Source organism: Aspergillus tanneri (genome assembly GCF_003426965.1).
Source record: "Aspergillus tanneri strain NIH1004 chromosome Unknown AapTan_3_pilon_pilon_pilon, whole genome shotgun sequence".
In the NCBI taxonomy this organism is placed as follows: domain Eukaryota; kingdom Fungi; phylum Ascomycota; class Eurotiomycetes; order Eurotiales; family Aspergillaceae; genus Aspergillus; species Aspergillus tanneri.
The window spans coordinates 3022297-3036446 of NW_022984630.1; the positions used below are offsets into that span (position 1 = coordinate 3022297).

Consider the following 14150-nt stretch of genomic DNA (forward strand, 5'->3'; position numbering starts at 1 on the left):
TCTTTTATTCTAGTATATATTACATATTATTTACTGTTTGTTATTGTTATACTGCTGCATCAAATAAAATGCCTCAAAAAGCTATTGTGGTTACAGCCCCCGGCAAAGCCTCCCTCGTATCAGACCGTCCTCTCCCCGCCCTACGCGATGACTATATTCGTGTCAAAACCATCAGCGTCGCATTAAACCCGACAGACTGGAAAGGCATCGACCAGCGGGGCGCCATCGGAGGCATCGTGGGATGCGACTACGCCGGCATCGTAGAGGAAGTCGGTCCCGCAGTGTCCAACTCCTTCTGCAAAGGTGATCGCATCTGCGGCTTCGCCCACGGCTGTAACAACCTGCAACTGGAAGACGGCGGCTTCGCAGAACATATCGTGGTTAAAGGCGCCGCGGCGAGTCCTATCCCGGACTCTTTGAGCTACTCAGAAGCAGCCACACTGGGGGTTGGTATCGCCACTGTTGCTCTCATGTATCAGAGTCTGGGACTGGCTCTACCTTCTCGTCCGATTTCGTCAACCGAGCCTGAACCTATCCTTATATATGGTGGTTCAACAGCCACAGGATCCCTGGCTATCCAATTCGCTAAGTTATCAGGCTACACGGTGCTGACGACCTGTTCACCGCGGAATTTTGACTTCGTCACGCGGCTGGGAGCGGACGTTGTTTTCGACTATCATGACCCCAACGTCGCAAATACCATCCGGGAATTGACGAAGGATAACCTCCGACACGTCTTCGACACGATCAGTCTCAAGGACACAGCCCGGTTCTGTGACGCCGCGCTGTCGACTCACGGTGGGGAGTACGTTTCCCTGTTATTGAGTGGTATTGAGAGGGAGAATGTCCGGGACCGATGCATCGTTGCGTATACCACCCTCGGTGAGTACTTTACGTACGGTCCTATCGAGGTCCCTGCGAAGCCGGAAGACGTGTCCTTTGCTGCGAATTTCTGGAAGCTTGCGTACGGCCTGTTGGACGAAGGGAAGGTAAGGCCTCATCCGCAGAGGATTGGAAAGGAAGGGCTGCAGGGTGTGTTGGAGGGATTGAAGCTGATGAAGGATGAGATGGTTAGTGGGGAGAAACTGGTGTATAATGTGGCAGATACTCCATGATAATCTTTATCATGTATTTCATGGTATAATACTTATAATCTACTCTAATTCATTCTCAATTCCATCCGAACAAAACCTCTATAATCTATCCAGCAGAATAGTTCTGATCGATAATAATTCTATTGTGACGAATATACTTATAGAGGTATCAATCATTGCGTCCTGGTCCTGGTTAAATGTAGAATGCAAATCAGATATCACTGCCATCATCCGGGGCGTATCAAATGAATCACAAAAAGTGTTCATGAACCCTGTCCCGAGCAGCAGCGAGAGCGTTGAGAAATGTGTACGATGATATCACCTCCGGAGATAGACCTTAATCTTGAAGAAATTATTCAAATTATCCTCCCATTAAAACGCCGTCTGAACGAGCTCTGACGTAGCCGAATCCATTCTCTACAATCGTGCTAATGAAATCTGCTATTTCTCGCCGGTATTCTGTGACTGGGATGATCTCGTCCGGATCCGAAGCATTCAAATCGCGCATGAAATGGCCCTCGTCCTTTCTGGACAACTGGACGAATATCTCATGCGTGGTTCCCGGTGTAGTGGGCCCTAGACCTTGATCGAGATAGAAATGGATGATAGCTTGCGTTGCTGTGTAGAACGACTCATTTGATATTCCTTCTTCTTCGTCAGTATGCTCGGAGAACTTTTTAGCGAATTTTGTCGCCTTGGTGGTAATTTCAGGGGAACCGATGACCGTATTAACTAGCATTCTGGTCTTAACTTCTTGTCACCAGGTTTCTTATTCCCTTCGCCGCCTAAAACCCTTCCATATATCTCTTGTGAGACACTCTCAAAGTCCTCCAGGTGCGTCTGGGGGTCCATCAAAGGCAAATTCTCCATTATATACTTTCCCTGTGCCCGCAGTGCAGTATTGACTACATCCTGCGTAACCGTCGGATGAGAGGCGAGATATTCCGCAAATAAACACTGCTGTCTTCCTTGAACGATTATTTTCACCCAGTAAGGCATTCAAATCAATCAAATAATTCATTCACACTATCACAACTTATCGTCCACATCCATAATATTCATCACAAACTCAACCTCGAATGAAATAATGCCTCAGAGTCTGCCGGGTAATATCAGTACTAATATAGTTACTCGCATGTTCGACGCATACATCGTCGTACACAGTCAGTCCACAAGCGTACCATTTCACTTGCGGCCTGTCCGGTCTACAGGCATAAAGCTGGTTTTAGTTCACGTTAACGAGTTCCATATCTTTAGTGGTGGGAAGTTTGTATTTGGGTGGACTGTTAGCGGATGCCAGGAGGGAAGTTTACGGGGGTCCATAGCAGATAATGTCAAGACAAAACTATTCGAGGAACTAAAAACCCGCGCTGTTAGTGAGTCATATAGCTGGAAGTTTCAACAATAAAGTCGGTAGTACGAAGAGTGATATACTGGGTTAAATAAAGCAAAAGAATACATCAGGATGCCGCCCAGATGCAGTGGTATGATTCATCTTGCCGAGACTGGGATTCGAATTTGATAAGCACATCTTGGATAATTCCTTTGTTTATATTATGTCTTACAAGTACCAGTTAATAATTATATTAAACTAAATATCCCCATGAACAGAATTAAGCTCGTCCTTGTCGCTGGCACCGCCTGTAATATCGGTTAGCCCCGCTCTTCTGAATCGCTCGCACCGACTAGGTGCCACCATTCAAAACTCCCCCCTCATTCTTCAATTCCCTGGAGAGTTTCGTCCAAAGTTCCTGGTACCACAGTCGAGACGCGCTGGGCGATGCAGGGGTTTAGACCGTCGCTTCGGGCAGAATGTGGATGCGTATTCCCGGGTACGAGCCAGAGGGATCCAGGTCGATATCATGGGGATCGTGGAAGAATTAAGACACAGAGCACTGCAGGTGAGATACGCTGAGAATCGTCCTGACGGGTCCTGGGAGTATATCGGGTGGTTTTATCAGTTGCACACGGCGGATGGCGCCTGGGTGATGAAAGAGTTGCAGAATGAGCGGTTGGAGGGCGATCCACCTCGTTGGAGAAATTTTTGCACCATCATCCAGACATCGAATGATTTATCAAGGATGATTGTCTCTCATGTCGTATTCATTTGTGCTTTCACCAGTCAAAACTCCCCGGCATCTTCTCTTTCTTCTTCGCTTTAGTCTCAATGGCACCGTTGCCCCATCGCTCCCTCCAACATGCCAATTCTTCCTTCCAGAGATCAGTTACGCATGGGTCGCACGAGCTCCCACAACAGTCGCCCAGATCCGGAGGCGGTGGTGGATCGTCGTGTTCGCGCTCGGCCGCGCGCACCAGCTGCTTGGTGCGGGTAGTGGTCAGACGCTTTGCGTTTTTGATCCGCGGGACTTCCTGCGGTGTGTACAGTGGAGTGGGAGCCATTTCTGCTGAATGACTTTTGAGAGCCTGATGATTGTCATGTTTTATTCCAAGCCGAGGATAGGGGAGAACATTTAGCCGCGCTTAGTCAGAGTGTGGATATTCCACCAGTTAGTAGTTAGTTTTACATGGAGTACATTCTTTAGGCATTAATAAATGTAAATATAAATTCAATTGAATTGAGGCCCGTTGCTAGTGATTATTTATGTTGGATATTTCGTGCATTGAAGTTTGAACACGGGAACTTTACTAGTATCCTGTGAGAATGACGTATGGTACCTTCCGAATTCGAACGGACATCCGAGAGATCGGGATCCGAGGTGTACGCCGGAGTAAACATTAAGTAGAAGGGGCCAAACTGATGAGCCTAATTGGTTTGTTTTTAATGAGAATTACCAACGGTTGGACATGTGGTTCCAACCAGAAACAAAATAAAACAGTGAAAAAGATAATCGCCCGACTGGTCCATACAATAATTGGTGTTAAAAAGCCGGATGCGCCTCACCAGATAAGAAACTTCAAACAGATTGTTTGACCCCACGTGACTCTCCCACGTGCCTTACCTAACCTGATTTGCTGTCTTGCTACCGAGCTCGTATGCAATAGAAAATAATGAGTTTCTCCAGCAAGGTTGCCCGCGTGCATGATAATTCTTTTGGTATATTGACAGTACCAGGCAATGGTCTCTATACAGTCAACACGCTTGCCAATCGAATCGCCCACACCTAGCTAGGTAGAATTCAGATCGAATTATAATGTTTCTAGCGCCCAGATTTAATCAGATCTTCATCTCGTTTTGCCTTTCCTTGTCCCCATAATCACTAACCATGATAAGCAGGCGCATTCAAGATGGTCAGCCCATGAACACACAGTTTCTATTTATTTGGCGACCTTTGGTTGGAACCTCCAGTGGACTGCCTCAAGCCAGATGATTTGACAATTTATTACAACACATGCCACTTATTCGTGAAATATATGTCGTCGTGCCTCTGCATGATCCTTAGTCAGCAGGCCCCTATACTTAACTAAATAGGCCTCCGCGCCAAGAATTCAGTCAGCAAAAAGGTCTCGGCTCATCGACTGCCTAAATGGGGCAAAACTTGATCAGTCGCCTCGCTCGCAACTCTCGACACATGGTGTTTATCTTCTGTGAATCCACATTTAATACCAGTGCTCATGGAAAAGGAAATACTGCCCGCCGTAAGTATCGTTTTCTAGTCGTAGGCTGAATCTGCATTTTCTTTCACGATATCACTACTTAATACTGACTCAAAATCAGTGCGATCTCTGTCATGCGAGAAAGGTCAAATGTGACAGACAAGAAAAATGTTCCAACTGCTCTGACGCCGGGGCCGAGTGTCGACGACTTCGCCCTCACCGGCTCTCCAAACCAAAACATTCCTCGACGTATGTCGTGTCGTATACCCTGGTAGGGTTCCAACTAACCGCATCAGTGTGTCAACTCTAGAGGAAAGGATTCTGAATCTAGAAAAAGTAGCCTCCCAATCGCGCAGGTATAATCTAAATCCCATGATATATGGTATAGGCGGCTGATTATTCCTAGTGAAAACCAAAGTCCGAATCGTGCGCATCAAGCGGACGGGGATACGTCTGCAAAGAAGAGAAAAATTGACCACGCCACGTCACTGGAGAGTACTCCTTGTAGCGGTGCTGAATCAATTACCGGTCCTGAGGATTCAATTCACCATGCAAGAAATGCCAAGTCCATTATCCAAAACCTACTCAGCGGCAGTGAGAACATCGGCCGTGAGCGACAGACAATCCTCAGAACCGCCATGAGCCATGTGGATAAAATGGCAAAAGGGGTGGATTCTGACCTGGATAAAGACTTACCGTCCCAAACGACAGGTATCGACGACTTAGAAATTGCTCCTCCCGATGCTCCGCCTCCGGAACTACTCTATATGCTACTTCAAGGTATTGAATTGTGATTCGACCCGTGGAATATGCTGACTATGAACAGAGCCCATGGCTGTGGTAACGCCAGGTTCTCGACTCCAATGGCCGGACCATATATCAGACAATACGCTGGAGAAGGTAGTGGCGTACCTCCTGGAGAGCGAGCCCGGGGGGCAAATATATCACCAATACTGCATATGTGTCTACGTGAAAGGGCTCACTCGCTCATACAATATGTCCAAAGTCTGCCCTAACCAATCAATCAGGAAGCATCTATGGAGGTCAATGATGACATATCAGGCTGGTGCCATCGCTGCTCTTAGGCAGCTTGATATCCTTTCCACGCCAAGCCTTTCCCTGGTCCAGTCACTGATCTCTGCTGTATGTCGTCTCCACTGTCCACAGGATTGGAGACTGACGTTCTATTCTAGGCTATTCTGATGCAATATCTAGGGAAGATGAATCAAGCTTGGGTGCTGAATTCCTACGCCGCCCGTCTGGTTGTCTCTCTGAATTACTATGACATTATTTCGACTCGCCAAGTCGACGAGGAGATATGTAGTGCCTTCATCTGGTGCTACTTCCTTGACAAGACCCTCAGTGCACTCCTCATTCGACCGCCATCGTTACCAAAAACGCAAATAGCTCCAACAGATCTGCTTAGGAAGGATACGGCACTAGTATATAGCCCGTTAATCCGCATTCTTCTCGACCTTTCTACTGTCCAAGGAGAGTTGCTGGACATCTCACTTGGAAAGCACGAGGGTTCTCATCAAGTGTTAGCCACCTGCCAAGCCCTCCAAGACAGAATGGGCGGTATTTCTGCATACTTGGAATCCGTAAGCGAGACTCATTCTATGCGTTGATGATTAATGCTTAGCAGACACTCAGACACGCGCGTCTCTACCCGACATTGTGGTGTGTGACTGGCTAGCCGTCGATTTCTCTTTCTACGCAATCTTGGTCGACGTTCTCCGAACCCGCCTAAGATACGCTCCTAGTCCACTCACGCATCGAGAATGTCTATCATACGCTCGGTCGTCATTGAAAATATTCCAATGCCTCCAGGAGCAATTTAGAGACATCCCTAGTTTTTCTCCATACCCAGCATTTCTCTCATGGTCAGTATCAGCATTCCTCCCACACTCTCTCCTCCATGTTAGCTCACACCAGCAGGACTGTCTTTCTGTACCCTCTAACCCCATTTTTCGTCCTCTTCTGCAACGTCATCGGAGCACTGGATAAAAGCGACTACGACCTTATCCGCGAATTCACTCAGGGACTGTCCAGGTTCACGTTGTGTCCATACATGGCTAAGGTGTTAAGCCTTTTGACCTCCCTCCAACTTCTTTGCGATCCATTGTTCCAGAACAGGGAACAGACGAACCCAGCGACGCGATCGAGACGATGGATTCCAGAGGTCACCACGGAGCCACAGGCTTCAACATTCACCGAGACGACACTTGCTGCGGAAACCTCACCGCCATCGGAGTCTGCGGGTCTCTTCGTGCCGGGCCAGATACCTGCTGAGATATCACCCTCCTCAGATGGACTGATGTGGCAGTTGTTCAATAGTCAGCTTTCGCTGGGGTTGTTTGAACCCGATTACTTGTCATTCGGGATGGAAGGTTGATTTGATAACAGAATGGTTGTGTATACATATCTTCATGCATTGTCAGGTTCCGCTAGTTAGAGCGACATTGGGCTTAATATTGCCCATGTATAATCCCTTTCATCTTTATAGTAGAATGTCCTACTCTACTCCATACTTAATTCCACTCTACCTATCTCTATCTCAAATGTTTAGTATATGACTGTTCACATGACCATCACCTGACCATGGTCCCAACCCATGAATCACCATCACACCCATACATAAACACATAGACAGCGTCATCAGTGCGGAGTATATCAATAAACAATATTTTCTTCATAAACTCCTTACTGCACCTACACACAAATTACTCCTTACTCCGTACGGGCTACAGCAAGCTACTTGTCTCGGTCGCCACAGGTATCCGAACACTACATAAAGGCACGGGACCAAGGCACGGGACCAGCATCCTCAACGACCTATATAATTAGTCAACCATTGCCCTTGGCTACAGCTACTCAGCTTGTTGCCAAAGGATAAGAGCTGTGAGCTAGGACTTCCCAAGCCTAAGCTATCGGTGATGTTTGTTTGATCTGTCAGGTGAAATTTCTGCAGCTGAGGTGTATATTCAGGATTTCTATACTGTATTTATCGAGGTGTGTATCTGTCTGGACGGTAGTGTATTCATCACTTTTTTTCTATTTTTTAAAACAGCAGTCTGAGGTAACCAGTGGATTCACCGGACCTGGCGGCACAAATTGGTGACGTTCACGATCCGGGATCGCCGAATACGGAACTACCACGGTAAGTGAGTTTCACAGAAGACAGATCTCTCATCTGTCTCATCTCATCTCACCTTTATCTGTCTGTCTAGTGCGTACTTGATTGTGGCGGTGCGTGCATATAACGTATCTAACCCCTGAGAAGATGGTTTCACATTCCGATTTAATTGTATTAGTCTATGGCAAGGAGGCCCATTCCGGCCACCGCTAATCCTGCCGCGGTTGGGGTGGTCTTATCCGGGTCGTACGTGTAGTATCTGTCGTCTTAGCTCTCACCAGCTTCTCCAGATTGTACATTGTACGGAGTACTCCAATTGACGAGAATGTTCAATGATCAAGTTCAAGACACGTAGAAGTCTGGGGTAACCAGCTCCCCAAATGTATCAATTCCACCCAATCCAATCAATCATCCTCTCTCAAAGATGTAATACACAGGAGAAAAAAGAAAGTGGCTCAAAGGAGTTAAAGTGGCCATTTTAAACTCTATATGTACAAAATGTATTTGGATGATAGATGAGACGGAATTGTAGTACATGATATATAAAAAGACCACCACAGATTACCTCCTTCACACGGACAGAAACGGGCGATGGAATGGAATGCCGAGCCCCCGCGGTTAAGTCGAAAAATCCGATTCATATAATTTAGACGTACTTGCACATCATGGCAACCATCAGGTCGAACAGACCAATGGCTTCGACGAAAGCGAAACCCAGAATGGCGTAGGAGAAGAGCTGACCACGCAGAGCAGGGTTGCGGGAAACGGCCAGGAGGAGGGCACCGAAGACAACACCGATACCGATACCGGCACCACCGAGACCAACGGCGGCAGTACCCATACCAATGTTCTGAGAGACCTGGACCATGGCGTCGGCGATCTCAGAGGAGTACTGGCGGCGAGCCTGAGCGTTGGCGAAGACCTGGCGAGCGTTGGCCTGGAGGAGGGTCGAGGGCTGCTGGCGCTTAAGGGTCTGGAAGGGGGTCATGGGGATGGTCTTCTTCTGGCTGGTGAAGGTACGCTTGGGCACGATGGCGTTGACGCGGGTGGCCGGGCGAGCGACCTTGGAGGTCGCGGCCATGGTGGAGGCCATACGAGAGGCGAAGACGCGAGAGGACATTGTGATGATAGTATGTGGTTTTTTTTGGTCTTCGTAAGAGAAATGAGAGGAGTGGATTGGAGGGTAGGGAGGAGGAAGAACTTTTTGGGAGGGAAAAAAGCTGGAGAAGTTGACAACAGAGGCCTAGCAGGACATAAATACTCTCCCGCTAAATTTTCGCCTTTTTGTGCCCACCCACTCCCCCCGTCGGCATTAGTGCGCCTGCACGGGTTAGGAAAAAGCCCTACCTGCCACTAGAAGACTAGGCCTACGTGGGTGTGTGTGTAGTATATCCCTATCCTATCTGTTCCACGCACATCCTTCTCTTGCCTGGGACAACCTGCGACTTATCGGGTTCGTTCGGGATGGGGCCAAGAGGGGATTCTTTTTGGACCAGCCAATTATTCATGGTCTCTGTTGCCCGCGCAGGTCCGTGGATGGAGCTCATGGACGCTGTTCACGAGTCCGAGGCCTTAATTGAGCCCACTTGTGATCCAGTTTGACCCATTTAGTAGTTGAGAACCATGAGTTCCATCGCGACTGAACATTTACAATGGTTCCTACATTCTTTGTTCAACTCTACACCCATTTCCCTCCCCTTCCGTTCATCCATTAAATTGTCCGTAATAACAAACCGTGAGTGACAATTTTTTCTATGGTATGTGAGAGCTGACCGAGGGCAGAGGCAGAAAAGAGATTTCTCTTAGTGGATCCCAAAGTTCCCAAATGGGTCCGATATAGTGGTACAGCCCCACCATGGTGTCATCCATTGACCAATGGGTACCGGCAAACGGGATGTTAATTTCTGGATTTCTTCTCGGACTCAAACCCACCGGGCCGAATCGGGCATGCGGCTCCACTGCACCCGGACTTGCCAAACAAAAATCCCATCCTGTTTGGCCGCCGACCCGATGGACCCTGTGGATTCGGCTGGAAGGAAATAATAATTCATGGCGCGTATTCCCTCGGGAAAAGCCCATCCAAGCCTGGACGAAATGAAAATGAGCTCACCGACTCTTCCCTCTTTGGGACCTGTCAGGAAATCCACCAGGAATGCTGACCCCCCCTCCCGGGACCTGGTCCTGGACGGCGGCGCAAATGAGGGCAATTCATGTGTATCTTTTCCGAGGGAGGGTTGCCCGGGTTATATACCCTCTGGATATGAGAGCAAATCCTGCAGGGAGACCTACTGCACCCGATAGCGTAAAAAAGGGGCGCAGCGATATCGCATCCGACGAGACGAAAATGATTCCGTCCGTCGGCGGATGACCTGAAAATTTTTCTGAGATTGGGTCAGCGCTAGCTTCTGTCCCCATCCACCCTGCGTATAACAAAACCAAATATACATCACCAAACTCCAAAGACAAAAGAAGGGAAAAATATGAATAGCTGAACTGTCGAAGTGGTGACGGTGATTTTAAGCACCTGGGCGCCACAGTTTACCTCGCCCTTTGAGATCCATCCTCTTAAATCTCAGAATGCCTTCTTGTCCTAATTATGTATTCCACCCTAGAATTCAGCCGCCCTGCACCATTACGTAACCTCATCCCTGTCCGAGATAGGGAATCGCACCCCTACCTAGCAGGGGTGGCAGATGAACAGCTGCAAACCTGCAGTAGTAAGCCTAGCTTAAGCTTACGCTTAACGGTTTCCGTGCCGGGACTTTCCGATTGAGCTCCGGCAGGATCTGTACCCTGGATTGCTGGGATTTTCAGTAGCAGATACTGAGTAAACATCTGTCAATGAGGTACAAGTACATAGTAAGACTACAGAGGTACCAATGACGGATGGATTCTGAATTAATAGTCAATGTGATTGTGGAATGGAGAAATGTCACTTTCCACGGATGGGAGCCGACGAATTCGTTTGTTTGAATGCTTTTGGCAATTATTGCGCCTAAGGAAGCTAATTTCCTTATCTGGTTAGTGTAGATAGCCTCGGGAGTCGAGTGCCAATAGCCCGACGAGAAGGAATGCTTCTTGGGATTTTGTCTCACAAAGTGAACCTGGACGTATTGGAAATAATGATGGGCTGTGGCAGTATCAGAGAGTAGGCTGGAAATATGTAAAAACTGTTGCTTTCCAAATGTTGTATGGACTACACGTTTATTATCTTTTAACTCTCAACGAATAAATTGATATATAGGTGCTCTGTTGGTCAAGGATCTGCTATTGATTTCTACAGTTAAGAATCACAAACTGTTCAACATCATAATTCAAAGTCCATACTGAATAACAACTGTGCTAAAAGCCAGATAAGTAATGAATCCACCAGAATCGGGAGTAGGCAGAGTGGCAGAGACCCATAGCCATTGAGCTTACTCCGTAGTATCAATGCCATTCGATGTATCCACATCACGCCCACTTGGCACTCGCGCCTCATACTCCAACACTGTTCGCACCTCTTTGCCAGGCTCCAACCGGATCGTCCATTTAACCTCCCCAGTCTTCCCCATCACTGCCATTCCCTTCCCCGTGCCACTAGTCATGGGAAAGGTCGTCTCATCCCCTTCCTTTTCCAATCCCGCCGGCTGGAGGATGTGCACCCGCAACTTCTCACTCTCGCTCAGTGGCACCTGGTCCATCACATCGAGGTCTGCAGCCGTGTTTTTGGTGTTTTTGATCCAGCAGCTGCGCCGGAACACCGCCCCTTCTTCTTTGGCGAAGAAACTCGCCGTCATGCGCTGAACGCTGGGCTTGGAATATTTCACCAGGATAGCAGGATCGGCTCCCAAGGAGAGATTGAAGAAGTCATTGGGCGCGCAGTTGGGCATGTTCGCGCTACCGAGGAACACGCCGTCTACTGACATACCCACTCGGCCGCGCAGGATCTTCACGGGCGACGTGTTTTTGATGCGTGCCCGGAGGAAGGCAGCGGCGCGGTGTTTCGGCACAATGAGATACGAGAGTGACACGGATTTGAGGTCCAGTTCAGCCAGAACATGGCGTCGGCTGACGGTCGAGGGAACCAAGGTGCGACGGCCGGGAAGATCGTATGCTGTGGTTAGCCCGTAGTCTTGCCTGATGGAATCCTCGTGTTCCAAATCGGCTGAGACAGACTGACGGTCTTCATCTTCCTCGTCATCAACACCGAATGCTGGCTCTAGTCCGATCATTGTTTGCGTTGCTGGAAGCGAGGGCCCATATGGCAATGGGTGTGCTTGTGGAGCTGGCTGACCTATCTGTTGGGATCCTCCGAATCCGAAAAGACTCCCTGGAGTTGCTTGCTGGTGTGCTTGTGCAGATGGCTGACTCCTCTGTTGGGATCCTCCGGCTCCGAAAAGACTCCCTGGAGTTGCTGGCTGGTCTGCTTGTGGAGATGGCTGACTTCTCTGTTGGGACACGAAGGATCCGAAAATACCCCCTGGAGTTGCATGCTGCGGTGCTTGAAGTGCTGCTTGCTGTTGAGACTGACTTACCCACTGGTTCTGTGGAGCCGCTGGGAGAGATGCATTCTGTGATTGTCTAAACAGTTGGGACACGGCAAGGTCCCCCGAAGCTGCTGGTGGAGGTGCTTGAATCGACGCTTGCCGTTGTCGCTCTTGCAAGAGTTCCCTTTTCCTCTGCTCTAACAACATCACCCGTGTCTGATAATCAGCAGTCTCGCCTCCACCGCGCAGGATTCTCCCCCATGACGGTTGGTCCTTATTCTCCTTACATGTTGTGTCTAGCTGGATATGCCATGGCTGTAGGGAGGGAATACGCTCCTGGAGGCCGGAGAAGGATGCCTGCGAATTGGACAGTGTGACTCGAGTGTCTCGCCACGTCTCAGTGCTGGAATTTCGGAATTCAGCACGATATGCCATCCGAGCCGTCGATGAAGGTGTATTGATACTCAATTCGTAGCGTGGCGTCCAGCTCGCCCACGGCACCACATAGCTAAGAGAGAGCGTCACATTGGCTGGTTCGCTGATACTTCCTGAATGCTCTACGAGCGGCTTGTCCATGATCGAGCTGCGTCGACTCGATCCAGGTGTTGATGAAGAATGGCCATCAAGATACACCACCACCTGCCCAATATCTGCGGTAAAAAACATCCGCCGCTCGTTTCTCTTCCGCATCCTCTCTGCACGCTTTTGTGCGCGCTCGCGCTTGAGCTTCGCGCGGCTTCTGCGAACTTCCTTCAAGGCAGCGTCTTGAGCCTTCCGCTGTTTTGATTCGAGTAGTTCCTGTTTCTTCTGAAGCAGCTCTAATTCTTTTTCTATCTCACGGAGCTCCACCTCGGCTTTGTGATGTCGCTCACTTGCCTCAGAGCGCTGGCCCATGTATAGCTGCAGGAAATCATTGACCTTAGTAAGATCTGTTGTTTCAGGCCTCATGGCCTTGCCGTATCCGTCTAAAAACTCCAACATTGACACAGCCATGGCCCTGTTATTAGTGGCATTAGCCTGCGTCGCTTGGGCTTGTGCTATTTTATTCCGTACAGACTGCAACTCCGAGTCATCGAATTTGGAGTCTATATCGGGATCTTCGTCGTTTCCACTGCTACTTTCCGAGTCTGGGTCATCTGAATACACATCCGTAAAGGATTCCCGTCGTGGAACAATCTGCGTTTGGATATCCGTTACAGTTGCTGGACCGGTACCTTCGATGCGGATAGAATCCACATCAACACTCGGATCCAGGCCGTAGAATGTGACTTCATTTTGGCCCGGCTGGACGAGTATGAGTATCGAAGTGTCAAGGGTAGGTGCAGCCACATACCTGGATCGTAGTTTGGATTTCGCGTACAACAGTTGCTCTGATAGAAGTTAATGTAACTGACTTTGTGGGGAGCTCCGATACTAGGATTTCCTGAGCAGATATTGTAGCCATGGTCGGTGTGTGTGCAGCGGAAGGTACAGGAGTATCAGCAAGACGATGCAGTTTTTTAAATAATTGCGGGGAAGCAGTTCACAGCCTAAGGCACGGTACATCGTAAACTAGTCGGAAGCCAGCCTTACTAGTCGCACCGAGTGATCCGAACAGAACAGTGCGTTTACCAATTCCCTGGATGGGGCATAGCAGGTCCATGTTCAAGAGAGATTGCATCAGCTCCCCATAGTGGACGGCTATTGTCTATCCAGGACACCACGTATCCTCAGGAGATCAAAAGGAGTCGCGCAGAGGGAGAACCGCCAAAATTGCCTTGTAAACAAGGCCGACACACATGACTTTCCCTAAAAGGAACTATCATGCCTGAGGCTGCCCTGTGACCTGATATTCTCTTCGCTTCTTGAGCTCGACTGGAATACTTGTGCACCCATGTCCTACCAATGTCCCACTTG

At 48.8% G+C, this 14150-nt stretch overlaps 6 protein-coding genes across 6 annotated transcripts; 2 read left to right on the plus strand and 4 right to left on the minus strand.

Annotated features, from left to right (window-relative positions):
* Positions 1-68: 68 nt before the first annotated feature.
* On the plus strand, positions 69-1115 carry ATNIH1004_004797 (zinc-binding alcohol dehydrogenase family protein; the record flags this gene model as incomplete). The annotated part of the gene is made up of 1 exon (XM_033569465.1): positions 69-1115. The coding sequence occupies one exon, from the start codon at positions 69-71 to the stop codon at positions 1113-1115; it is 1047 nt and encodes a 348-aa protein (XP_033428271.1).
* A 340-nt stretch (positions 1116-1455) lies between these two features.
* On the minus strand, positions 1456-1833 carry ATNIH1004_004798 (uncharacterized protein; the record flags this gene model as incomplete). The annotated part of the gene is made up of 1 exon (XM_033569466.1): positions 1456-1833. One exon carries the CDS (start codon positions 1831-1833, stop codon positions 1456-1458), a length of 378 nt encoding a protein of 125 aa, XP_033428272.1.
* An 874-nt stretch (positions 1834-2707) lies between these two features.
* Positions 2708-3494, minus strand: ATNIH1004_004799 (uncharacterized protein; the record flags this gene model as incomplete). The annotated part of the gene is made up of 2 exons (XM_033569467.1): positions 2708-2735; positions 3214-3494. 2 exons carry the CDS (start codon positions 3492-3494, stop codon positions 2708-2710), a joined length of 309 nt encoding a protein of 102 aa, XP_033428273.1.
* Positions 3495-4783: 1289 nt separating this feature from the next.
* Positions 4784-7044, plus strand: ATNIH1004_004800 (fungal specific transcription factor domain-containing protein; the record flags this gene model as incomplete). Its single annotated transcript, XM_033569468.1, has 7 exons — positions 4784-4898; positions 4960-5005; positions 5056-5429; positions 5476-5792; positions 5843-6227; positions 6292-6532; positions 6588-7044. 7 exons carry the CDS (start codon positions 4784-4786, stop codon positions 7042-7044), a joined length of 1935 nt encoding a protein of 644 aa, XP_033428274.1.
* A 1387-nt stretch (positions 7045-8431) lies between these two features.
* On the minus strand, positions 8432-8905 carry ATP9 (ATP synthase subunit C family protein; the record flags this gene model as incomplete). Its single annotated transcript, XM_033569469.1, has 1 exon — positions 8432-8905. The coding sequence occupies one exon, from the start codon at positions 8903-8905 to the stop codon at positions 8432-8434; it is 474 nt and encodes a 157-aa protein (XP_033428275.1).
* Positions 8906-11201: 2296 nt separating this feature from the next.
* Positions 11202-13698, minus strand: ATNIH1004_004802 (uncharacterized protein; the record flags this gene model as incomplete). The annotated part of the gene is made up of 2 exons (XM_033569470.1): positions 11202-13538; positions 13588-13698. The coding sequence occupies 2 exons, from the start codon at positions 13696-13698 to the stop codon at positions 11202-11204; spliced, it is 2448 nt and encodes an 815-aa protein (XP_033428276.1).
* Between the last annotated feature and the right edge of the window lie 452 nt (positions 13699-14150).